Source organism: Macrosteles quadrilineatus, unplaced genomic scaffold (assembly GCF_028750875.1).
Source record: "Macrosteles quadrilineatus isolate MER2022 unplaced genomic scaffold, UCM_ALF_1.0 Scaffold_1__1_contigs__length_201487025, whole genome shotgun sequence".
Taxonomy (NCBI): domain Eukaryota; kingdom Metazoa; phylum Arthropoda; class Insecta; order Hemiptera; family Cicadellidae; genus Macrosteles; species Macrosteles quadrilineatus.
This window is the reverse complement of record NW_026542594.1, coordinates 156,029,307-156,054,478: the sequence shown is the minus strand read 5'-3', so window position 1 is coordinate 156,054,478 and position 25,172 is coordinate 156,029,307. Positions and strand designations below refer to the sequence as shown.

General features: G+C 34.0%; 3 protein-coding genes across 4 annotated transcripts; all 3 read right to left on the bottom strand.

Moving 5' to 3' along the window:
- Window positions 1–127: 127 nt before the first annotated feature.
- On the bottom strand, window positions 128–18,872 carry LOC128988099 (tRNA-specific adenosine deaminase 2-like). 2 transcript variants are annotated; one of them, XM_054409309.1, is made up of 5 exons: window positions 18,624–18,872; window positions 11,237–11,503; window positions 3,084–3,230; window positions 2,319–2,438; window positions 725–859 (listed from the first exon to the last, which is right to left on the bottom strand). In XM_054409309.1, the coding sequence occupies exons 1-4, from the start codon at window positions 18,846–18,848 to the stop codon at window positions 2,328–2,330; spliced, it is 750 nt and encodes a 249-aa protein (XP_054265284.1). In that variant the 5' UTR covers window positions 18,849–18,872; the 3' UTR covers window positions 725–859; window positions 2,319–2,327. The 2 variants fall into 2 exon arrangements, with proteins under 2 accessions (XP_054265292.1, XP_054265284.1); XM_054409317.1 differs by lacking the exons at window positions 3,084–3,230; window positions 11,237–11,503; window positions 18,624–18,872 and having other exon boundaries at window positions 128–859.
- LOC128988084 (histone-lysine N-methyltransferase SETD1B-A-like) lies at window positions 7,402–9,589 on the bottom strand. The gene has a single exon (XM_054409284.1). The coding sequence runs from the start codon at window positions 9,566–9,568 to the stop codon at window positions 8,399–8,401; it is 1,170 nt and encodes a 389-aa protein (XP_054265259.1). The 5' UTR covers window positions 9,569–9,589; the 3' UTR covers window positions 7,402–8,398.
- Window positions 18,873–20,730: 1,858 nt separating the features above from the next.
- LOC128988113 (uncharacterized) lies at window positions 20,731–24,420 on the bottom strand. The gene is made up of 2 exons (XM_054409330.1): window positions 24,367–24,420; window positions 20,731–21,229 (listed from the first exon to the last, which is right to left on the bottom strand). The coding sequence occupies exons 1-2, from the start codon at window positions 24,373–24,375 to the stop codon at window positions 20,780–20,782; spliced, it is 459 nt and encodes a 152-aa protein (XP_054265305.1). The 5' UTR covers window positions 24,376–24,420; the 3' UTR covers window positions 20,731–20,779.
- Between the last annotated feature and the right edge of the window lie 752 nt (window positions 24,421–25,172).

The following is a 25,172-nucleotide window of genomic DNA, read 5'->3' as shown; positions in this document are numbered from 1 at the left end:
GATATTATTAAATTATATTAAAATTTGTACCAATAATCGACATGTCTACTAGTAGTGAATAGCTGTAAAATTGAACTATAAGTCATTAAAGTTGCCAAGATTATGAGAAATCTAAATTTAAGATAGTTTAGGAGAGAGTTATAAACTGTTAAAAAGTAATATACATTATTTATTTCACACAATATACAAGAAGATTTATAAAAGATCGATGACAAGGAATACATGGGCTGAAGATTTACCCACCGAGAATTACCAAAATTACTACATACCGGTACTACACCATCAGTAAAACACATTTCGTTTAAACTTACGTTTTTAAAGATTGCTCACTATAAATAAAGTAAGTCTCAGTGAATAACATCAGTGTTGTCAACTATAATTTAGGCTTTTTAAGTTTAACCTTGCACTCTGGAGCATTCGGATTCTGGCCTTTATAAAATTCCTTGAGCAAATCCATAGCTTCATCAGCCATCACACCTCCAACTACGGGACAAGGGTTGGTGTACATCTTGGACGTATCCAAGACCGAGGAGCAGCCTCCAAAACGATCATTGGCACACCCGTACGTGATGGAGGCTACTCTGACGTCGTGAAGAGCTGCTGCACACATGATGCACGGTTCTACGGTCACTACCACCTGACAGTCATGTAGAACATCTGTCCAGTTGGGGTACTTCTTGACTATGATCTCTACACAGTCCATCTCAGCATGCCTGGTAGCATTGCGGGTTTCATTGACAGTGTTACTGCCAGTGGCAATCACCTGGCCCTTGTATATGAACAGACATCCTACAGGCACCTCCCCGCCAACAAGAGCCTCTTTTGCCACTTTCAGCGCTTCTTTCATGTAATTTGCCATCTGTAATGTGTATCATCAGCTCATTAGATATTTTGTTACAAGTGAAATGTAATTCAACAGTTTTTCCAAACATTTGTCATCATGTTGTTGAGAGGCAGTTTTTGTAGGGAAAAAAGGGTATTTGAAATACAATTCAAAAGTGATCCCATATAATAAAATTTTAAAATGTATGAATATTTAAGTCTGTTACATCCAGTTTTGATTGATTATGAAAACGATATGTGAATATTACAACAAGGCTTTTAAAATTAGGTTTCAGTTGGGTAAAAACAGTATACTCTAAGTAATTCAAACACCCAATAAATTTTGAACTCCAAGCAGATGGCAGGTCAAATTGGAACACACCGTAGTTCGAAGTTCTGTTGGCAAAACACTTTATAATAATTAGAAGGGAGGGATTCCTTCCTGTCATACAGTGATAGGAAACTAACTATACAGTATGTTAGCACAGTAGTTTGTCAAATATAAACTCATTGACGCAACAATCAATAGCACAATGCAAAAAAAAAGTCTTTTTTGTAACTAACTAAAAATAGGCTTTTGCTTGTTTTAAAGTAACTGAAATAAAATTTTTAGTTGTGCTGTTCTGAACCTTATACAGGGTGAGTTTCTACTAAGTGCGTTAATTTTTACCAGTTATTTTACTCACTAAAAGGAACAAAAAATGACAAATAAAAATTTTCTATCCCCACCCGTTATGCTGTAATGGCCGATTATGTGAATTTTTAAAATTACCTGTAGTAGCTTCACTAAAACGAGCATTGAAATTAAGCCAATAATAACAGCATAATAACTTATACCAATGAAAGGAGCGTTAAATTTCCTACAAAACCATTGCAACACCTTTAACATACAACCATAACATAAAAAAAAGTTTCAAAATCAATTCTTTACAACTTCAAAGTGGTTTTACAACTATACATACTAATGTGATGTTTTGTCAAATTACGTAAAAAACTTTCCCATTTAATGCCCTTTAAAATGATGTAACCCATAAGGTTATTGCTGTAATAAAAGTTCGAAAAATTTGGTCAAAACCGCGTCAAGGTCAGAGTTTTCGGAATCAAAACATTGAACCAAATGTAATACAGTATTTGTTAATTTCTTTGCTATCTTATAATTAGCTGACATCTGATCAGCTGGGTGTTAAACTTTGTTTACAAAACCAGCTGATTTCATATAATACAGTAACTTATTAAATAAGTTACACTTTATAATTCAAATGGTTAATTTTTCTCCTGATAAATCAAACCTCGATAGTAAAAATTTTTTGGTTGGCCCACCATTTTCAAATAGTCAAGAGTCTTTTAAGTTTTAACCTTAACCTGTCTACTGATCCTTATTTCTATAAAATTTAGTATATCGTGAACTTTTGGAGCCCAAATCCAAGGATGTGACATGATTTGCATAAAAATACATAGATAATTTGAAAATACAGATTAAATAACGAAAAAAATACCTTGAAAGATCAAGTGAAGTATTTCAACAGATCCAGTTGGGCAAACTGAGCTAGAGTTTTTTCGTGCCAGTTTTGGTTACTCTTGGCATTTCGAGGACTTGGGTGAGGAATAGACACGACCTGAAACACACGACACATACATAAAAAATGCTTAGGTAAGAAAAATAAAAACCCTTGTTTGAATTTGCTCAAGTACAGAACTGCCCAGAAAGTAGAAGGCGGCTCCAAACATGCACCAGTTGCCATGCACAGAGTCGCGATTAGTGTAGATAGGTGGTCTATTTGGCAAGCAGCAAACATTCGTCCTCGTGTTTCCCATTTATTGTCGGTATTTTTGCCCACATCAGAATGAACGAATATTTGCTATTTCCGAAACGAAAGAAAAAGGAACAGTTGCTCATAAAACAACACATGTGTGTAGACATCTTCTCGTTAATCGGCTAATAGCAAGACAGCTAGATTGCCAAACATCAAATGTTTTGTGCTTATCGAATGGCGCATGTCTGGAGCCGCCTTTACTGAAGTACATTCTACTAACATCCAAAAGTTTCAATGAAACGTGCTCTGATTATGTATTCGTAGCAATGTTGTTAGGATTTGTATTCAGGGTTGTACAACTTAAACTTGGATTTCGTACGGTATGAATAATCCATAATTGTGATAGTAGCTGTGGGTTCTAAAAAGTATTATGTTCAGGTTCTTGAGTATTGCTTATTGTACTTTTGCACATAATATTCTTGACCTATCCCAAGTAGATACTCTTACCTTTATGAAAGGAAATTCCTTCAGCGCTTCTTTGGCTCTTTTTTCAGCAAACCTCCCAATAGCAACAACAATTTGAACTTGCAAAAGGCTTACAATTTGACGCAAAGCTGCATCACACGGATTGAAGAGCTTCTTCTGTTCATTTGCCTGAAAAGAAAACATAAAGTACCGGTAACAATTTTATCAACACTTGAAACAAGAATAGGCATTTAGCAAAAATCCATTTTACTTTCTCCCCCTATTGATGGAAAAGGCTTTTTTGTCAACATTTTAAAGTTTGTTTTTTTGGTTGCACATTTGCGCCCCCCTCAACCCAAAAAAGGGGGTTTATAAGTTGTGTTTGAGTGGATGGATTTGTATAGAACTATACAGACTACACCTGTGGTCTGGATATGTACTAATCTATAATATCTCCAGGGCCCTGTTTCATAAAGATACTAGTCTAGTAATTACTAGTCTAGTAAATACTAGTCCCGTATTTACCTGTCCTACTAAATTGTGTTTCATAAACGTTTTTATACCGCTAGTAAATACTAGTGTATTTTACTAGTCACGTGACCAAAACTACTAGTCACGTGACCAACTTTACAAGGTAAACTTTCAAAACAAATTTCTAACCTCAATCACGGGTTTTCAAACCCTTTATAAAGGGTTTTAATTTTGTTTTCATTTGATGCAAAAAGTAAATAGTTGTAGAAACGCAGTGTTTTCTTTTAATTAATAAATATATAGACACATAAGTAAAACAATCACACATTATTTACCAAACCGCTATTATTTATGTTCATCAATGAGCCCGACGACGCGCCGGCGCGTCGCTGCAATCAACACGGTGATTGTAGGCCTAGTTGCGGCGCTTAACTGTTGGGTGGAAGTTGATCTGTGTCTGCCGCATTCGCTGTGATTTGTATAGTTTTTGTTTTATTCTGACATATAAAATTAAGCTTGCTATGAGTAAAGAAAAGAAGGCTTAAATTTTGAATGTAATTAAATCGTATAAGGACATTTTGTTAGGAACGTTTTCAAGTACCCTAACCTATGTTTTCAAATATTCGAATGCATAAGAATATTTCGGTTAAAAACCATTCTGTGATATTCTAATTTTGAGTCTACAAACCATGAATAATAAGCCTAAACGTTTATTGATGTAACAAATAATTGCAACGCCGTTACAAGCAATGGAGAAGTAGGTTTTCAAGTATAGTAAAACATGGCATACGCGCTATTGCAGGGCGTAGCTCAGAGGAAGAGTTTTCGCTTCTCATGTGGTCGGTCCTTGGTTCAAATCCGCACCACTCACTATACTTTAGTTACATTAATTAAACTTTTACATGTTTTACATTTAAATAACAGCTCTAATCAAAATTTAATTTTGTATTACTTTGAATAACAAATTCAGAATACCAAAATGGATTAAAAGTAATTTTTTAATGATAAACAGTTCAGTCCAACGCCCAAAAATCAAATATAGGCATACAAAATGGTTAGTACATCACAGGGTTTTAGCTATTTAGGGAAACAAATAATGAGCACCTAAAAAAATACAATGCAACCCCTCTTTAAAATTGTCTTACTATTATTTCCTATTAAAATGTCTTTAAATAAAACCGAGAGCCTTGGGTGTAAAATAATCTGATTAATGTTGCAATGTTGGATACATTTTTGTACATCTTTGTATGCAATACGATATGCTGTTTTAATTTGATTTCTCTCAAAGCTTAAAAATCTTTTCTCTGTGATAGCTAAATAGTTGATATAACCATGAAATTTAACTCAAGTAAAATTAGACTAAAATTTCACAGAAATTGATAACTTATAATTATAATTAATTCTAATAGGGCGATTGTACATACATTATAAAATTCAATTTCACTCTTTTTGTACTACGCTACATTTATTGATTGTAATTTATATCTAATAATAATTATCATTTTAGCACTCATGGATATATTTTTATCTTAAATTGCAAACGTGAGCCAATTCGCACTTGCAAAAAGAACCTAATAATTCATTTTTTTAAATGATGTGAGTAATGAAATAACTCTCTTTCCAAAAATACTAGTCTACTTCAAATAATACGGGTGTAGAGAGGTTGTTAGAAAATGGCAAGTATTTACCAGTGTAATTTACAAGAGTAAAACTTTATGAAACACATTGCTGTCTACACTAGTAAAAACCACTAGTAATACTAGTCCCTACACTAGTAACTAGTATTTTACACTAGTAGGTTTTTGAAACGTAGACTTGTAAAATACACTAGTATTACTAGTCCATGGACTAGTAAATACTAGACTAGTAGTTTTATGAAACAGGGCCCGGGTGGTTTTTTTTCATTTTTTCTTAAAGTTAATTTTAATGGTGACTTTCTCATAAAATTGTGGTAAAACCGGATTTTCACAAAAGCGGCCAAAACGATTTTGAATAAAATGTATTGTGTTATTATTAGAAACAAAATGTGTTGTTGTTTTGTTTCATTATAAACAAAATGTTACAAACCCATTACTGTAAAAAGTATGGTTTGAAAATCATTCCTAACTTATAAGATTTTTCCATAAAAAGTAAAAACCTATAAAATGACTGAAATATCGGATGAAAACAAATTAATCCTATGTTAAATTGTTTACCTGCAGACTATAAGCACTTTCTATTTGTCTGAGTGGATTTTTCTTCAAATATTACCATAAACAAGAAATTTTTATCCCCCAATCAAATAACATTATAGGTACTTTAAATATGGAGTTACATGGACCATAACTTATGGTCCACAACAAAACACCAAAAAAACGGTACAGTAAAACAAAAATGGTACAGTATAACCTCCAATACTGTAAAAAGTATGGTACAACAGATATTGTAGCTTTTGTGATTGTAGCCATAAAATACAATTACTCCCATCGCTTGTTCATGATAAGGGTTTTTGACAAGTTGAAATAGGAGAAAGTGTGTGCAAGATTGATGGATGTACCGTTTATTTTACACAATTTTATAAAGGAAAAGAAAATGTTAGTTGAGTTTGATATTTATTTTTTTAACTTCAAATTCCATTCATCTTTCTGGCTGCAGTAGAATGGTCCAACAGGTACTTCTAGCCAAATGGGTAAGTTTACATTCCAAGGGAATATACAGGACTCTGAAAATCTCATGAAGGGCAATTGGTCAATTTGCAGGTACCTACAAAATACAACAGCGGCTGACAATATCTTATAACTGCACAGCATATTCTAACCAAGAAGCAATACAATTTTCTGTTAGGATAAGGATGGTATGTGTGATCTCTTATCAAAACATTTACGTTTTAGACCCAACCGTGCTTTGTCTTAAGTTTGGGGTTTCTTATAGCCCTTCCAAACTAAATCTAGTTTTTACCAAAAATATTGCCAGCTATGGGAATAGGAATATCATTTTTGGAGATGTGTCTAATGTAGGTATGTCTGAAGAATACCTAACATGTTCATAACCAATCAACGTTTGTTTTGTATTTCTCTAAGGAAAATTTTTGAGCTAGCATCTGATATTTTCAAATGGGTTTTATTTTATGACATGTCCGCCGCACATGTGGCATTCACTGAGCAGAACCGAACTGCACAGAATCAGACCAACACAAATAGTCCATCTCTTGTCAAATATTCGACCCTCAGTAAATGATGCGTGGAAAAACTAAAAAGCAGCATTGTTAAAAAAAATCAAAATTTATAAAAAAAGGTTTTTATTAAAAATTTGGAATTTCACAGCTGAATTTTCAAAAGACAAGGAGTCTTAGGCCCAATCTATTAGTTTATCTAATCTCTTTGGTCACTGTGCATATTTCCAAGCTGCATGTACACTTGACAAAATATGTTTACCAGAAAAAGGATATTCCATTGATGTGGACATCTCAACAAATATTCCAAGGGCAATGGTAGAGGTGACACCAAGTGCAATTTTCGTTTTCCATAAATCTTTGCTCCGAGAGCGCGTTTTTTTTTTTAGTTTAGAAAACGCAATCGTTTGTGTGTTGGAACCCTTAGTAGGCATTAACTAAAGTGACTTGACGCTTGGCACTATAAATAATGTAATACAGAGTTTTAGTCATTAAAATTTTTATTTTTAGTGCAAAAGAGTATAATATTCCTCAAGGCCTGCAAGTAAGTGTTTACAGTAAGAGCATGATAATTTAATGCAGAAGAAAAACGACCTTTAAAACGACCTCCTGCAGCATTGGTTTAGCATTAGCGCGCAGGTCGTTTTCTAAGCGGCCGAACTATAGTACATCTACCACACTACCAGAAACAAAAAACAGGGTAATTAAAACACAACCCATATCTATAATACCGTTTAATATACACTATCTGGACACAAGATTTTAACAGAGTTTCGATTATTTGTATAAAACATAAAGTTTTTCTAATGTTTAGTGTCAGTGTGAAACGAGCCTGCCCAAACCTAATGTTAATTTTTGTTGTGTAGTTTTGATGGAGACATCTGAAATAACGCTTTTTATGCCGTTTTGACAGAGTGAAACAGTATTATTAAGTGGAAATTTGTTATTTTTAAGAGAGTGATCGGTAAATTTACAGAATTCCAACAGATTTTACCAAAATCCTCCTTAGTTCCCCTGGAGATAGACCTACTCTTTTAACATTTGTGTACCTATACCACATATTATACAATTCTATCATCCTACTTTAAGTACAATACACATTTTAACCACTAAAGCACACCAACTCAAGTCAACATCAAGTACATAAACTAAAACCTTTACATATGTAATTCACAAGGAAATTAATTGAACTAAACATATTTTCACTTAACGAGAAGTGACAATCAGTTTAACTAAAACTCCTTGATGATTTTTCATGACAAAATGCACAATCATATGTTTAAAACTCAGCGCTTCAGTAATAATTGCTTTGTTATAGGCTTATTTCTATTGATAAATTTAACTGACTTCACCAAGACTGACACTTTCCACATCTCTTAACTACCATTATAAAACCGAACAAAAAACAAATTTTTGAAAATGCTTTTAAATTTCTTAATTGTACACATTTATTCCAAAGAGAACAAGAGCTAAATAGATATTGATCACAAACCACTCTTATTACTAGCTTAAAATCTAAAATGATTATGGTTAGAGACAACCATAAATTAACTAAAAAAAACTATGAACACTTATAGATGATTAAAATCTATGATTTCGAAACTTGGTATCCTTTTAGGATCATTCATATTAAAAATTTGTGTTTGGTTTTCCATAGCATAGCCTAAATGCCTTAATTTGTACGGCTGTACTGATTGTGATCATCTTAATCAACTCTTGCCATTACTAAGCCGTATTAGTTTAACGATTTTTTGCATCCAGAATCTTTACATAGGCATTGAATTTTGTCCTCCTCGATTTTCATCTTATAGTCAAAAGTAATTTCCTCGCCCACTTTAATATCTCTTTTAGAAAAGAAAACAATTTTCTTTTTGTTTTCGATTGCTAAAATCTTAACATAACTATTAGGGTTACAGCTGTGGTTGATGTATCGGTTAATGTTTCCATATTTTGTCGCATCGATTACTGTGTTATCATCAACAGCGAAGCAGTAATATCCGAGTCCAGCTTTCTTGTACTCTTTTTCTCTTAGATCTGCTATGACAGGTCTTATGACTTGTCCAACATATTCTATGATGAATTCATTAGCATTAATCGGTTCTGCAGCAAACACACCTAATCCGTGAATCTCACTCTTTTCTACACTTAATTTTTTTTTACGAAATTTAAGTTCGTTCAATTTAAGTAAATTACTGTTTGTAATGTTTTGGTATGCTGTAGACAGTCTTCTCTGGTTGTTTCTGGCTTCTCTAGACATTGTTTGCTTAGTAACTTTATATTTTTTACAATAAGAAAATTCTGTGCTAGTAACTGCTGGTTCTGCTTTTTGATGTCTATACTTGGCTTGCATTTTGGAATGTTTTTTAACCCCTTTCACATATTTTTCAGATCTAGCACATCCACTTCTGTTCACTGGGTTATGACCAGTATCTTCAGGGGATACAGAGGTGCCAAGGGCATTGTCTGTGGTGGGTGGATGAGGAATCCATTCTAGCTGCTCAGTCCAGTCACTCTCTCCATCATCCAACAACTGATTAAAGCTTTTCTTCAGGTACATTCTATCTTCTTCATCAAGACCATGTAGCAGAATATCACTGAACAGTTTTTCTTTGCTGTGATCGTGCAAAGGAAGAGAATGTTGAGGATTGCCAAGATTTTGATCCCTGCAAGGTGATTTAGGGTGATGGTTGCCACTATCAAAGTGATAATGTTGTGCACTCAAAGTACAATTGAGCACATGAGAATTATCACGTAAAGGGGTTTTCAATAGTCGACTCTTCCAAGTGTAATTGTTTATAGCACTTTTAACTTGGAAAATGTTTGGGACTTGTTTTTTAAGCTCTTCTACATTGTCTTTGACCAGGGTAAAAGGGAAAATTGAACCACAAGTAGCTTCACTAAACATTTCCGCAAGTTTTTTTCTTTTCAAAACTAGATGTTTTCAGCCTGCAATAAAAAAATATAATCAGTAACAAAAAAAAAAAAAAAACAAAAAAACATTAAAGCAGGACTGAAGGGTAAATAAACATGAATTTCTGATCAATGATAATAACAATTTAGTTCATTTAATCAACTAACAATCTAGAGGTGGGAGGTACCGGTACCTAATGTTTTATAGAATCAGCCTATTAACTTGATAAATGACCCTAATTAAATGTCTTGTTGACCCATTCATTACCCGCTCAGTACTATGCTGATGCTTACCCTGCTGTTTGGGTAGTGAATAATTACGGACCCATCAGATAAAAACATTTTAAATTTGTGATCTCTTCATTGAATTTGCTCCCAGACCCACCACTGGATTTTGACCCTTAGGTTGGGAACTGCTGCTCTAGGCTAATGGGTTAATCACAATAATGAGACGAATGCCCCCACCAAATTCCCAACCTGCAATCTAAGCAATTTCCATTTTCCTGTTTGGATACTTACTAATGCAAGCCCTTCTAATGATCTCATTATTGCAAAGTACATTAATCAGGGAATCATTCACAACAACATGCATAGGCCTACTCAAAAGTGTACCTTCCTATATTCTTAATTTCCTATTGTATATTTCCGTCCGATTTTGTTTTGGGTAATTTTTCTAGCTACGAGAAGTTATCATGCTGGGCAACAAGTGTGACGGGGAGGCAGAATCCAGGCAACTATTCAGGGATCATACCAATAGGTAGTACACTGATAGATTTTAAATAAGACAGCTGTGGTGGGAGTAATTAAACCTAGAACCAGATACCAGGAGCCACTGGGTCATTCTCCCAGAAAATATCAGGGTGAAGTTTGGGCCGTCGAGAGGTGTGCTCAGATTAACCTGAGTAATAGGTATTAGGAGAGGAACATTTTAATCCTATCAGATATCCAAGCAGATATTGGAGTTTTCAGCTTCTATGATGTTATGGAACTTTCGTTTAGAGTCTACAATTGCTAGGATAAAGTTACAGATTGCCCCCCTTTGGGTTTCTGGACACCAATGGGTGGTAGTTAATGAGGAGACAGATAAGCTTGTGAGAGGAAAAGCAGCTACTTCTTTTGTGGGACCAGAACCAGGCTGTGAAATGGAAATTGTCTTCTTTAAAAAAAGCTTAAGGAGGAAGATATGGTAACAAGATCAAGAGTTTGGACTGTGACAGGGCGTAGACAAGCCGAGGGGTTATTTGGGAACCAAGCAGATCCGACCCATGATCAGACTAAACATAAATAAATTATTTAAGGATGGATGCTGATATGCTTTTTAACTGGACATTGCAGATTAAAATGATTGAGAAAATGGGTACCGGTATTGTATAAAAGGATAAACATTGATTCTACCAATCAGGGGAAGAAATCGTCCGCAAGAAAGCCAAAAGCCTGGGGCTATAGCCAGATAGGAATTAGGGATATTCCTCTGTTAAAACCCGACAAGACACTGAATTTCACAAAGAAATTAGGGCTAGAGGGGCTGCTTTGGATAAGACTAACTTATTACTGGTACACAAGTTTAGGAACACAATAGATCTTTTAGGTCACAGTGTGATCCCTCCGTATAAACATCAGTAGCGAGAAACTCCATTGAAAAGGTGTTCGATTAATTACTCACCTTCAAATCAGAGGGTGTAATATTCTTTCCTGATTTTGATACCAGAGCTAGAGGATAGTAGTTGTAAATAAATGAGTTTTTGAAAAATAGCTGTGGATCACTTTTGGAAATGTCTTTGACCAATGTCCAGAAACGCCTCCCACTAACTTCACTTCGTTTACAAGAAAATCCTTTTACAAGTCTTGATGGATGTTGGTGTTGAGGAGGAACTATTTCTCCGTTTAATTTCAACCAGTCTCTTACTACAGCCACTTCTCCAAATGGAATCTGCAAAGCAAAATTATTATTACAAAGCAAATACCTTCAACCAATAAGCATACAAATTTAAGTAGGGCCTAAGACATTTTTTCACAAAATAATGATTTTAGGTTAAAAAACTTATGTATTTTGTATTAGCTATATGGTGCTATGTTAACAAAAAAGTACCAACAGGTTTTTTATATACAAAACCTTCATGTTTAAAAAACTGCCAAAAAAAAAAACTAATTGCATTTAAATATTTAAAACAAAATATGCACGTCTAAAATATTATTTTACATAATCTACCATATCTTATGAAGACAGAAAACAAATTGAAATTGTATTGTTTTTAACTTACATTGTAAATAAACAACATATAAAATACCATATGGGAAGGCACAGTATACAGAGTAATAAGGAATAGGAACATTAAATTTGTAAATCATACTATATAAATCAATGAATATAATTTTTTACATTTCAATTAAAGTACTGTGGGACCGTTTGTAGTTAATCGGGTTTAATAGTTAAAATTAAACAATATTGTAAACAAAGATTTTAAAAGTTAATTTACAAAAAACATTTTTATGACAAACCATAGACAGACATTTGATTGCAAAAATAATAACAACTCTGTAATGTAAAAGCATTTAAGTAAAGTAAATGCAATTAAACAAAAATAAGATACATTTTTATGGTCTCGCTTAAGTTTAAGTGCTACACGCACCAAATTTTTCTCCCCTCTAGTCAAACGGATTTTTCACTTTTCGATACTACTTTTAAAGAAATTAAGATTCTGCCTGTTTTTTTCTTTGGTTTTTAGAATACGGTAATAGTTTTATACCAATTAAAACCCCCAGGTGTAATTAGTTTACCTGGAATGCCTGAGTACCTCAGGGATTAAGTTTTTGTAGGAGAGGGCTAAGTAAAATAGTCGGGGTTTGATCGTAACTATTTTCTCCTATATCGAGTTATCTTCAGTGTAATCTTTGCTCTTTTCTTTTGTTACTGTGTTTTGTAATTTGCTAGTATACTGTAGATGGCTTGTTATAAACACATGTGAGTGGTGACAACTCTTTTGTTTACTTTCCCCTTGTTATTTTGTTCAACCAACACGGTTACTTAGCAACCCATAAGGCCAATGTTAAATTTTAAAATGAGTTGTTTAGCGAAATTTTCCTGATGTAGTGGCTATCACCAATCACGTTTTTAGGGCTATAAGTTCCTAATTCCAAAGTTTCCTTCCGCTGGATTTCGAGATATAAGTTATATTACAGAATGACAGACAGACATAGCTCGTATTAGAGAATAGGATAAAACCATTTTAACGCACTGTCGGTTGCACCTATTTTTTAACACAACCGGTCGCACTATTCTTTCAGATACATTTTTCCTAAACATTTTTTAAGTACTTTAGACATTTCCCCCCTAATTTTTATTTTACTTTATAAGGGTGTCACAAAAAAGTGTGATGGGCTATAAAGGACCTAATTCTACATGCAAAAATAAGTCAAAAATGAAGAATACATTTTTTTGGATCTCGGCTTAGTTTAGCCGTAATCCGCCATTTTGTTTTTTGGGGAAAATATTTATTATTTAAAAATCTCTTTGAAATATTTTTACGAAACGTGGCAAAATTGTTTACACCAAAGTAAATAACATTTATTAAAAAAAAAATATTTTTTTAACTTTCCAAATTTCAAAATGGCGTCTATTTGAATTTTTTGATGCCAAATTTCATGAAAACTGGTATCTAAATCAAAATTTTGCAGGACATAAAAGTTTTGGTATTTATTATGACAAATCCAACAATACAAAAATGGTTCATAAATAAAGAAGCTGCGTTTATTTTAGTAGTTTAGACTGAAATTACCCATTACATTTAATAAATTTTAATATTAATAATTTCAGTCTAAATTACTAAAATAAACACAGCTTCTTTATTTATGAACCAATTTTATTCATTTTTGTTTTGTTGGATTTGACAGAATAAATACCAAAACATTTATGTCCTGTAAAGTTTTGATTTAGGTACCGGTTTTCATGAAATTTGGCATTAAAAAATTCAAATGGCCGCCATTTTGAAATTTGGAAAGTCAAAAAAATATTTTGTTTATAAATGTTGCTCACTTTAGTGTAAACAATTTTGCCAAGTTTCGTAAAAATATTTCAAAGAGATTTTTAAATCTATAATTATTTAATACGCAAGCAGGATTTTTGTGACAATTACTCCTCCGAAACTACTGAACCGATTTACATGTTTTTTGTGTCATTGGAAAGAGTGTTACGTGAAGTTGTGCAAGAAACTTTCTTTTTAGGTAAATAATTAGAGAGTGAGGCCCTGGGGCCCTTTAAAGTTTCGTATTTCTCCATAAGATTAACATGGGAAACAAACATTGTTTTGAAACTCCCCCAGAAATTAAATGTTAATAGTTGGTCTCCATGGAAGCATGAGAAAATTCACAATGTTTACATTTGCTTTGACATTTAAATGTAAACAACCAAAACTGTCAAATACTTATTTCACAATTTCAGACAGCTGATAAAAAAAAATAAAACAACTATGTGGTAGGTTTATTTAATCATAAACTTTATGATAGATTATTTATTTTAAATCTATTTCAATGATTATGAAACAGATTGTTCCTGTTGTGAAGCAAAAATTAAAAGTGAGAAGAAGAACATACCTATGTTAATTGTAAACAGTCAATGTGTAAATTATCTATGATGTATTAAAAATGTGTATAGTTTTGGATGTTGGTTTGTGTTTAATTATACAGGGTGTCCCGGAACTCTCTACCAATATTTTAGGGCATTGTTCCTGGGTAAGAAACATATCTAAATATCATATTTAAACTGTCCGGAAGTCCTTAGTTACTCAGATAGCCGCCATTTTGTTTTTTTCACTTAATAATTTCTTTCTGAAAATTGGTTAAACATACGAAGTTGAAACTTTGCACAAACATTTATGACAACTAGACAAAGCTACAAAAAAATTATGACGATTTTACAAATTCATAAAACAAAATGGCGGCTGCTTAAGGTTTTGTTTCTTAAATTACTCGAAAACCGTTGATTTTACAAAGATTTTATAAGAATAACTTTTTAAAGTCAATTTTATTACAAATCGATCGACACCTTAATCTTTAAGATCGGACGAGCATTAACTGAGATATGGCAGTTTTAGTGATATGTGACGGCTTTCAGCATGCGGTCACGTATCACTAAAACTGCCATATCTCAGTTAATGCTCGTCCGATCTTAAAGATTAAGGTGTCAATCGATTTGTAATAAAATTGCCTTAAAAAAGTTATTCTAGTAAAATTTATGTAAAATCAAAGGTTTAGGAGTAATTTAAGAAACAAAACTTTAAACAGCCGCCATTTTGTTTTATGAATTTGAAAAATCGTCGTAATTTTTTTGTAGCTTTGGCTAGTTGTCATAAATGTTTGTGCAAAGTTTAAACCTCGAATGTTCAGCCAATTTTCAGAAAAAAATTAATAAGTGAAAAAAACAAAATGGCGGCTATCTGAGTAACTAAGGACTTCCGGACAATTTAAATATGATATTTAAATATGTTTCTTACCCAGGAACAATGCCCTAAAATATTGGTAGAGAGTTCCGGGACACCCTGTATAAGTTATTAATTATTGAATTTTTATTTTAAGGATTTGGCATATGAGTATGCCTATGATAAGTAACACCATTTCAGAGTTCTGCCAGTTTTTGCCTAACTCTGTTCTGTAGAGTTTAAAGTAGCCTACACCTTATTGTCTACAAATTGGCTAAATAACTTAGGTACGGTACATTATAAAAACTGACAGCCTTTTTACGATGACTTAAATTGTAAGCTTATCTTTTCCCGTCGATGGGCAGTTTGATTGTTAATAATTAACCCTTTAAACTGGAATAGGACTGTTATGTAAATTGTGAGTATTTCCGTTAGTTAATAATCTTTTAGTCGACTCTTTTAAAATCATCGGAAATTAAGACTGTTTTTAGTTTTAAAACAAGTCATTATTTGTTTATAAATAACTCCTGTACTTATTTGCTTGATTTCGAGCAACATGTACACTAGTAATAAATATTTTCCCTAAAAAACAAAATGGTGGATTACGGCTAAACTAAGCCGAAATCCAAAAAAATGTATTCTTCATTTTTGACTTATTTTTGCATGTAGAATTAGGTCCTGTATAGCCCATCACACTTTTTTGTGACACCCTATAACAACTCTTGACCTATAGATTCCATATATATTTCACATCGTCTAAGCATTTCTCAATTAGTAAAAAAAGTAGTCCGATTATGATGATTCGTAAGCCCATTCAAATAAACGCATGTAAGTTTATACAGGTTTGTACTAAATTTAATCAAAATCGGATATCTTTTGCTCCAGTTATCATGCTAGCGGACAATAAAAATGGAAAATTGGCTATAATTCCCTATATGGGAAATTAATTCCTAGTATCGTGATGTTTTTAGTTTGAAATTAGCATTTTTGAGGGTCGATGACCAAAACACTAGCGACTATAGTTCGGCCGCTAATGCTAACCAATGCTAGAGGTCGCTATCTAAGTGGACGAACTATAGTATCTTTACAAACAGAGGGTTATTTTGCAATGTGTGGGTGGATTAAGCACGAGTCATTTAGCGAATTTCCCTATAGGGAAGTAGCTAATACCATGGTTGGCACGGTAAGACCTAGGCCCGGGACCGATTTCCCCAGAGGCCAAAAACACTGTTCCTTCAAAATGCTATATGTGTCCGTCAACGCGATCACTTGAGTAATTTTTTGGCATGATGGTGTAGTGTGGGATAGGTAAACTTGAATGAGTTTGCGAACCAGCATTATTGGACCATAGGTGTTTTATGGAGTAAAAATTTGTTTTTCCCATTTTCAATCCTCAAAATATAACATATTCTAATTTCTCTCTTAACTATTTTAAAGATCTTAAAAACCAAATATTGAAGTGTTTTTATACGGTTATTGGTTACGTATAAAATTCAAAAAGATGTTAACTTAATATTATTAATCTATTTATATAAAGCTCAAATACCACTGACTCACTCATCACGAAATCTCAGAAACCATAAGACCTAGGAACCTGAAACTTGGCAGGCATCTTCCTTTTGGGTAGTAGACGCTCACTAAGAAAGGATTTTACCCTCCGACCTCTGGGCTCCGCCCCAGTGGCTCTGGAGTTTCCCATGTTAACCTTATGAGTACTCATATTTAAATGGAATTAATTAATCTTAACAGCTGTTTCAATTAAACAAGTTGGTTCTGTTCTATGATGATCGATAGCATTAAAGTTACAAGTATTACCAACAGGGTGCAGCACTATTATTTCTTTTACATTTATGACAACAGCTAATTTGCAACCAAAAGGTGAGTGAGTGTAGGGAACGAACTTCATTCTGGAGGCGAGTTAGCGTAGCGAACGAGCTAACCTGAAGGCAAGTGAGCACAGCGAAAGAGCTCTAACCTAAAAGTGAGTGAGCGTAGCGAACGAACTTCAACCAGGACGTCAGGACGTGATTGAGCCATGCGAACGAGATCATCTTGAAAATTAAGAAGTTAAATGGGGCAAAGCCCGCGGATTACAGCTAGTATTTAATATTAAGGGTAATAAGTAAACTGTTGAAGTTTGTTTGTTTATGCATATAGGTAGTTTGATCAAACTTGGCAAATAAATTTATTTTATACTAAGCTCCCTGTGGCAGCAAACCTAGGTACTCGTTAAACCTTAAGTTGTTTTAATAAATAAGTGAAAATCAAATCAGGAAAATGGAAATTTGCTTAGTCTGTAGGTTTGCTGCGGCGGGGGTGTTAATTGAAATTAAATGAAATATTTATTTATCAAACAGAACTAACGGTTTATTTCAAATTACATTTATTTACTAATATTACTTTATATTACATTTTCTTTCATTGTAAGCCCAGTCCACACGCTCACATTTGTTTGGGAAAATGTCTGCACAAACCTGATGTGCTAAGTAAGTGTGTGGACTGCAGATTTTAACAAAATTTAGGTAGGCCTATCCGAAAATGTTGGAGACAACAAATGAAGTTTGAGCAAAATCTGTTAAATGTCTGCAACAGTCGCACATCTTATGCCTAAAGTTTGAGCGTGTAAACGCTCTTTTAACATTTGCAAACATCTATGCAAGCATCTCGAACGATTTTACTTTGTCAGTCTGTGGTTTCCTCATTCTTCAGGGTATGTATTGGCTGTTCAGGTGACAGCCAATAGATAAAGGCAGGCTCCAGAAAGAATTTTTCTCGGAGTTAATTGGAACTTTATAATAGTTTATAGGCTACTTTATAATAGCCGTATTTAGGGAAATCCAAAGAGTAGGTACAGTTACTGCGGTAAAAAAACCTTGCTTATGACGGGTTACTAAACAACACCAAAAAAATTAATGAGGGGACTTAGGAAAGACACTGTTAAAAAAAGTAATTCAATTTTGACCATCAAGAACGTCGAATTGCTTGTTTCCTTTTTAATTTACTGCGGTGCTTTTTAACAACCAAGATAGCAGACATTGGCCAGCAAAACTTCCTCCGTGACGGCAAAGACGAACTGAAAGTTGACATGAGCCTCCTGATGTGAGGCTAGAACTGCGTGTTTAGACTGTCTCTGATTGCACACGTCTTATCACACATCAGTCAGGATTGTGCACACATTTGCGCAAACAAATGTGACCGTGTGGACCGGGCTTAAATAAGTTAGGCCTAGTAATTTAATTTTAAAAAAAAACTCAGAAGTTAATTTAATAAAGATGAGTGACACTGTTTGTTATAAAAATATTCATTAACTGAATTTGTCTCCAGTAAGTTACATCTACATTAACATTGACATGCCTTTAACTTATTAACTTAAACGCATTTTAAATTTAGTTTTAAATTAAGTTATGTCACCATTGCAACTGAAGTTTCTTGTCCCCGTGTTTAGGACAGGCCAACAGCTAGTAGGTAGGCCTATTCATAGAAATATTTTTTGTTTCTAATTAAGATAGTAGACTACGTCATGAATGTTCCAAAAGAACATCAACTAACTATCTAGGATAGGCCTATTATTTGGTGAGCAAGACTCAATATAAAGATTGGCTATTAAGTTAAATCTATAAACGAAGCTTGTCTTACCCCAGTTTGAACCATACCCCAAGGTCCGGGGTTTATTCCCATAAACAACAACTTTTTGGGGTTATTCGCATAAGCATACAGAAATTTCAAATGATTATCCTTTGCGTAGTCAAGGGGGTTATAGACAAATTCAATGTCTAGATGCAAATTTTTACTTAGTTCTTCACTAGAAAGTAGCAAAGACAAATCGTGTTGGATACCAAATAATTTATTTGAGAAATCCATTTGATATTTTGTTTTGGATTGACTGTGTTGGTCATACATGTAAATTAAGTTAAATAGATAAGTTAACTAAGTTAGGCTAAATTACCAATTAAAAGAAAAGGCAAGAAAGAATCAACTATATGTTTACTACAATAAAAAGCCTGAGCCCATTCCTAAGGATAAGTCTAACCTATCTTTCTCTTGTTTTCTTCTTTGGATGGAACTTGCCTAAAATGTAAGTTGAGTTAACTCAATTCCCTGTTTACGATTTAGGTAAAATTATAGTAACAATAGAATCCATCAAATCAATTTACAGCCAAGTAGTCTAGGGAATTGAATTATAACTATTGAAAACATACACTTCACTTCACAAAAATTTTCCTGTTTTAAAATTGTATTTTAAATAAGGACTAGGCCTAAATAATAATAAATAAACCTTTCACTTTCCGACTTCCGTCCGTATCGAGTAAAACGAGTAAGAACTAAGAAGAAAATATAAACAAACGATGAAACGAAACTAAACAGATTTTTTCCCCTTCGTCCACTTCCACTAAGTGGGGCTAGCGTTTGTACTCTACCATGAAGCTGAATATAAAATTCTGACTTTTAAGTCTGGACTTGTAACTCAATGTATGCATGCATACCGTCCACCGCGCAGTCGATTTGTGGCCACACGTGTTTTTTTTTATAATTATAAAAATGCGTTTGATTGAGTGTTACTGTTATTCGTTTCGTATTTATTGACTTTTTGACGACCTCTTCGGAGTAATTCCACGTCTATTCTTCGCCTGAGGATGACGCCATTGATAGGTTGAAACCGGTCGCCTTTCATCGGTGACATGATCCACGGCCACCTTTAACTACAGGCTGCGGCATGGCAGAATTGGCAACGTCGCAAGTGGTGTTGTTTAGTGACAGACGGCCCACAAGATAACATGGCAAACGGGTGACATCAGCTCATTAATTCACCCTTTATTGATTTAAATTTAAATTTATGAGCATAAATTTATTAAATTATTGAAAATAAAAACATGCAGGATTGAAAACCGAAACAATATGAATTAAAAATCTATATCTGTACATTTTAAGCGGAGTCAATATTGTCATAGTCCAGTAACCAATCTTTCGTAAATAGGTACACAAATACCATTAGCTGCTTCCGAACAAAACAGCTGTTATAACACCACTTGCGACGTTGCCACTTCGAAGGCCGTGGCCTGAAGTTATAAAGGCGGCCGTGCATGATCACATTGTTTTAACCTCTAGTATCAAAAAAACTTCCTAAAATAGCTCATGCATTGGCTATCAAATAATAATGCTAGAATAAGTTAACTCCCATCATTGACTATATATACCTATAGTCAATGCTACCATCTAACGGTATGCTGAAGTTAATTTAGTATTACGTCAATAGTTTATTAACATCCATGTTTTAGCCTCTGGGCTGTGATATAATTAAAAATAGGTTTTATCTATGGTTTTACCTTCGTTTTAATCAGTTGTAACTTGCGTTACGGTAACGACCGTTGGACCGTTTCGCCATTAACATGCCATCAGGTATCAGATATCTTCAGCTGAATCAGCGTAGTTACAACAGAAACACCTAACAGGAACACATTTTGCAATTACGAAAATATCTACGAAATAAAAATTAATTGTATTTCATTTACAAAACATACATTCAATACTCGCAGTCTGTTTCTGCTACAATCATCCACAAAATCATTGATAATGGTTGTACTAGATTTAACACACAATGATTTGTATCAATATTTTTATTTTTATTCCATTATTTTACCAATGCAAAAGTATACAATATTTATATTTAAGCATTTTCTTATGATTTTTTTAAAATCTAGTACTTATTTAAATTTCACAAAATACAGAAAGAGTAGCATGTAAGCAAACGTGTGGATGGAGTGGAGTTGTGTCGAGTGTTCAAATTGATAGAACTATCCAAAGTTTCGTTGTTGTTGGAAGCCTTGCACTCCTCTTGGCTGAGAACCTCCAAGCTGACCTCCAAAACCTCCAGGTTGTCTTCCCCCAAAACTGTTGAATCCTCCAGGCGATCCTCCGAACCCACTTCTGAGTCCTCCAAATCCGCCAAACGGTCTTCCAAATCCGCCAAAGGGTCCCCCAAATCCTCCAAAGGGTCCACCAGATCCTCCCCCCAGTCCAAATATTCCTTGGCCTAAACCTCCTCTACCAAATAGACTCCCAAAACCTCCAGGAAATCCCCCGCCGAAGGGACTCCCAAAGCCTCCCTGGAACCCTCTAAATCCTCCAAAGCCACTTCCCACCGAACCAGGTAATCCTGCTTGTGGTCCATTTAGTTGACCAGATGCTGAGCTTCCAGGACCTTGGAACTGAGCGTCCACAACACTGTACAGGAGGAAGAGTGCCTGCAAAATGAAGTTTTGATTACACAATTGCACAGTAATTGTACTTAATGTAGGGTTTTAAACGTTGAAATCAATTCAATTATAGTTATATTATAGAAACATTGTCAAATTTCAAACGAGTTTTTTAATTTTTTACCACATTTTTCGTTTTTTGCCTGATAGTTTTGCTCAAGGCTATTAATAAATCTTCTGATATATTCGGAATGGTTACCAACATTGTTGTAGATGTAGGACGTAGGATACTTCTCTAAGAGGATAAGTGAGCCTGTCATGTTTAGCAATGTAAAATAACTTAACTACGAACACACTGCAACCATAAAATTTCCTTGAATACTGGGACATAACAAGCGTGCACATTGTTAAGTAAATCTGGCAATCATGATATGCGAGTATTATATATAGTGTATAATAAAAAGTGAAATTGTATCGCACCCATTTCATTGGAAACTATAATAGTGGTACAATAATTGTCCTGTGGCGGGGTAGGGGAAAGCTTATTATTAGTGTTGACGGGCAAAAACAAACACTTAGATTTTTTTGGGGTCGATGCAGAAAATTTCATTAAATTAGCAAAAGTTATTCCATTTAAAATCATAAATAATTAACCATTAAACTAATTTGATATTTCTGTAATAGATGCCACGAATTTACTACTAATTGGTTAATTAAGAAAATTCAATTTTACTGACGTTACATTTTAAATTTCAAAAGTCTTTGTAATGTAGATAAACTTCAATAGTACGGTATCCATGTTTTGGTAGTACATTTTAACTTAAGTAAATTAGCACTCTGTATTAGGCAGGCTTAAACATTTGATCACAATTTTTAGTTTTGTTTTATCAAATTACGTTATTTAACATGTTTTTTTTATGGAAGTACTAGCTGACCCGGCGAACTTCGTATCGCCTAAGTTATAGGTTTCCCCTAAGACAGACCGATGGAAAGAAAGTACCGTTACGTTTAATTTTCAAGATGATCTCGTTCGCATCGCTCAATCACGTCCTGGTTGAAGTTCGTTCGCTACGCTCACTCACCTTTGGGTTGGAGCTCGTTCGCTGCGCTCACTTGCCTTCAGGTTAGCTCGTTCGCTACGCTAACTCGCCTCCAGGTTGAAGTTCGTTCGCTGAGCTCACTCACCTTTGGGTTGGAGCTCGTTCGCTACGCTCACTCACCTTTAGGTTGGAGCTCGTTCGCTGCGCTCACTTGCCTTCAGGTTAGCTCGTTCGCTACGCTAACTCGCCTCCAGGTTGAAGTTCGTTCGCTACGCTCACTCACCTTTTGGTTGCAAATTAGCTGTTGTCATAAATGTAAAAGAAATAATAGTGCTGCACCCTGTTGGTAATCCTTGTAACTTTAATGCTATTGAACATCATAGAACAGAACCAACTTGTTTAATTGAAACAGCTGTTAAGATTCATTAATTCCATTTCTCATAAGGTTAACATGGGAAACTCCAGAGCCACTGGGGCGGAGCCCTTTTAAGAATTTCGAAACGGGAAATAGTTTACGTCCGATTCGCATACCTACAGAATTTACACACCAAATTTCATAACGATCGGTGAAGTCGTTCCGGAGGAGTTTGCAGACAAACACTGTGACACGAGAATTTTATATATTAGATCATTATTCATCGGAACAACAATTTCTTTAGTTCCTCGTGTATGAGAAAAATAATTTTCTAGGGAATATTTGTTTTTGAACTCGTATGAAATCAGATTGGCTGGGTAGTTGAGTGGTTAAAGTGCTTGCCTAGCAATCATTAGGTCACCGGTTCGATCCCGAGAAAAGTCAGTAGTTTTTTATGGTTCGAAACTGGACCCAGCTGTTCTTGACCATTGTACTCTAAATAAATGACCCTGAGTGATCAAACAGCTGATCTTAGTCACTAGTCAGTAAACTATTGATTTGGAACTATTGACTATTGGATTTGATGGATACTATGTAGTTGTATCAAGAGCCAAAGATTCTTCACTCATAATTGGGTTTGAATACGCACCTCGTTGACGTCCCCATCTCAATTGATAATTGATAATGAATCCTGAACAAAGCAACAAGGGCTTTGCTTAGTCTTTAGGTTTGCCGCAACGAGTAGTCAGATTCGTGAAATAATAATAATTAATTGACTGCTAGACTGCTATACTATTTAACAGAGTCGATGTATGTCCAAAATACTGTACTTGAAGGAACAGCTGAGTCTATTTTAGGCGAGATAAAACATCTTTATTGGTACAGTAAAATTGTATTGAGTACATAGATTATAATGCTGAGCTATATAATTTCGTAGCAGCAAGAATTTCATCTCTTAAATCTCAAAAGGCATATTTTATTATTAGCTTATGTTGGTGAATGAATGAGTAAACCCCTTGACAAAAATAAAGTTTTCGTCTCTGCAATAGACAAACGACAAATAATTTCGGCATGGTTGTGTTGTAGGCACATGACAAAATAATACACTCACAGTATTCTAGCTAATAATTTGCAATGTAATAAGAAAGGCAAGACAATGTAGTTAATAAAAACGCAAAAATGCAACTAGGCCAAAAAAACAAGCACTGCACTCCCCGAATCTTTGATTATTTAAGAAAACGTTAAGTCGTGCAAAAATACATGTGTGCTAATATTGTATATGTTTTTACCTGAGTCAAAAGTAATATTTTAAACAAAAAAATTAACAAATTGTCAATGGTCAAAATACAACTAGGGATAAAATTATGTTGGAAAGAATGTGACTAACTTACTTTTCTATTTTGGTCATTGATTACTGTTAATTTTCTATTGTTATGTGAGGCTGATATATGCAATGTGACGTTACTATTTTTATTGGGGTTACCCATAGGAATAAACTAATTGTCATAACTTACACCAGAGTACCAATAAAACCAATTACACCACAACAACCAACCTAAACACGAGTTGTCTTTCTGACTAACTAATGCAACAAAACTAATATAATAAACATGCAGTCCTGAATTTTCAATCGTTAAGAAATATTTGGCCAAAACACCATACTATGTATGTATTAATTTCAAAGTATATGCCTATCGTCAGTGCAAGTGTGAATACAAATGTTGTCTACACAAAAATAATATATATTTTTTAAATCAGGAACAATAATGCTCGTAATAATGAGGACTTACCCAGATCATGATTTCTGTAGAAATAGCAGCCGCTGTAGACAGAAGTTTATTTAAACTTGAGAGTTAATGTGAGAAAGTGAGATGGTGTAAACCCATTAGAGATTAGAGAACATTGCGATATACCTCAACAGAACTCAAGATTGCGAGCGTATGAGCTTACAGATGTGCTAATTTTGGTTTTACAATCCTTTTCTTTGCCAAAACAAATTTTGTGCCTATAAAATTGTAATTTTAGGCTCAGAATTGTAATTAGGCGATAAAATAGCATAATTTCCCCGTTTGCATGCAAGACAGTCGCAAGTAAAACGCATTATGGCAATTTAGTGTGAGTTACATAAAGTAACTTCAAACATATAACGTTTTAAGTTAAATATATTCGGCATACAACGAGTTGTTTAAGATAACAACACTTCTCGTTTACAAGGAAAAAACTGGAAAAAAACTCCAATAGGTACTGTAATATCTAAAATAATTCCGACATTGTATGTCCAATACAACTTGTACAACGATTCAATACAACGAGTTGATGACGATTGACTGTTAGTCTATACTATACAATACAGTACTCATATTTTAGTGGTCAATCCAAACCTTAAGTTACTCCTTGTGTATAAATCATCAGCTAGATAAACTTTGTAAAAAGTATTAAAGTATTGATTATACAAAATCCAAATAAAAAAGAATCGTATAAATTAATAATATAAATTGTCTATTCAATACAATTGTGTTCTTCCATTGACTATATAACACTAGTAGTGTTATATAGTCAATGGTTCTACATTTTACCTCTTTTAATATCCAAACGC

Excerpts from the sequence above, each read along its gene's own strand:
- LOC128988084 (XM_054409284.1), bottom strand. The coding sequence starts at position 9,568 with ATGTTTAGTGAAGCTACTTGTGGTTCAATTTTCCCTTTTACCCTGGTC.
- LOC128988099 (XM_054409309.1), bottom strand. The coding sequence starts at position 18,848 with ATGGATTTCTCAAATAAATTATTTGGTATCCAACACGATTTGTCTTTG. Across the intron at positions 11,504-18,623 it reads GGGGTATGGTTCAAACTGGG|ATTCCATTTGGAGAAGTGGC; the intron begins GTAAGACAAGCT and ends TTTGCTTTGCAG. Across the intron at positions 2,439-3,083 it reads AGGAATTTCCTTTCATAAAG|GTCGTGTCTATTCCTCACCC; the intron begins GTAAGAGTATCT and ends CGTGTGTTTCAG.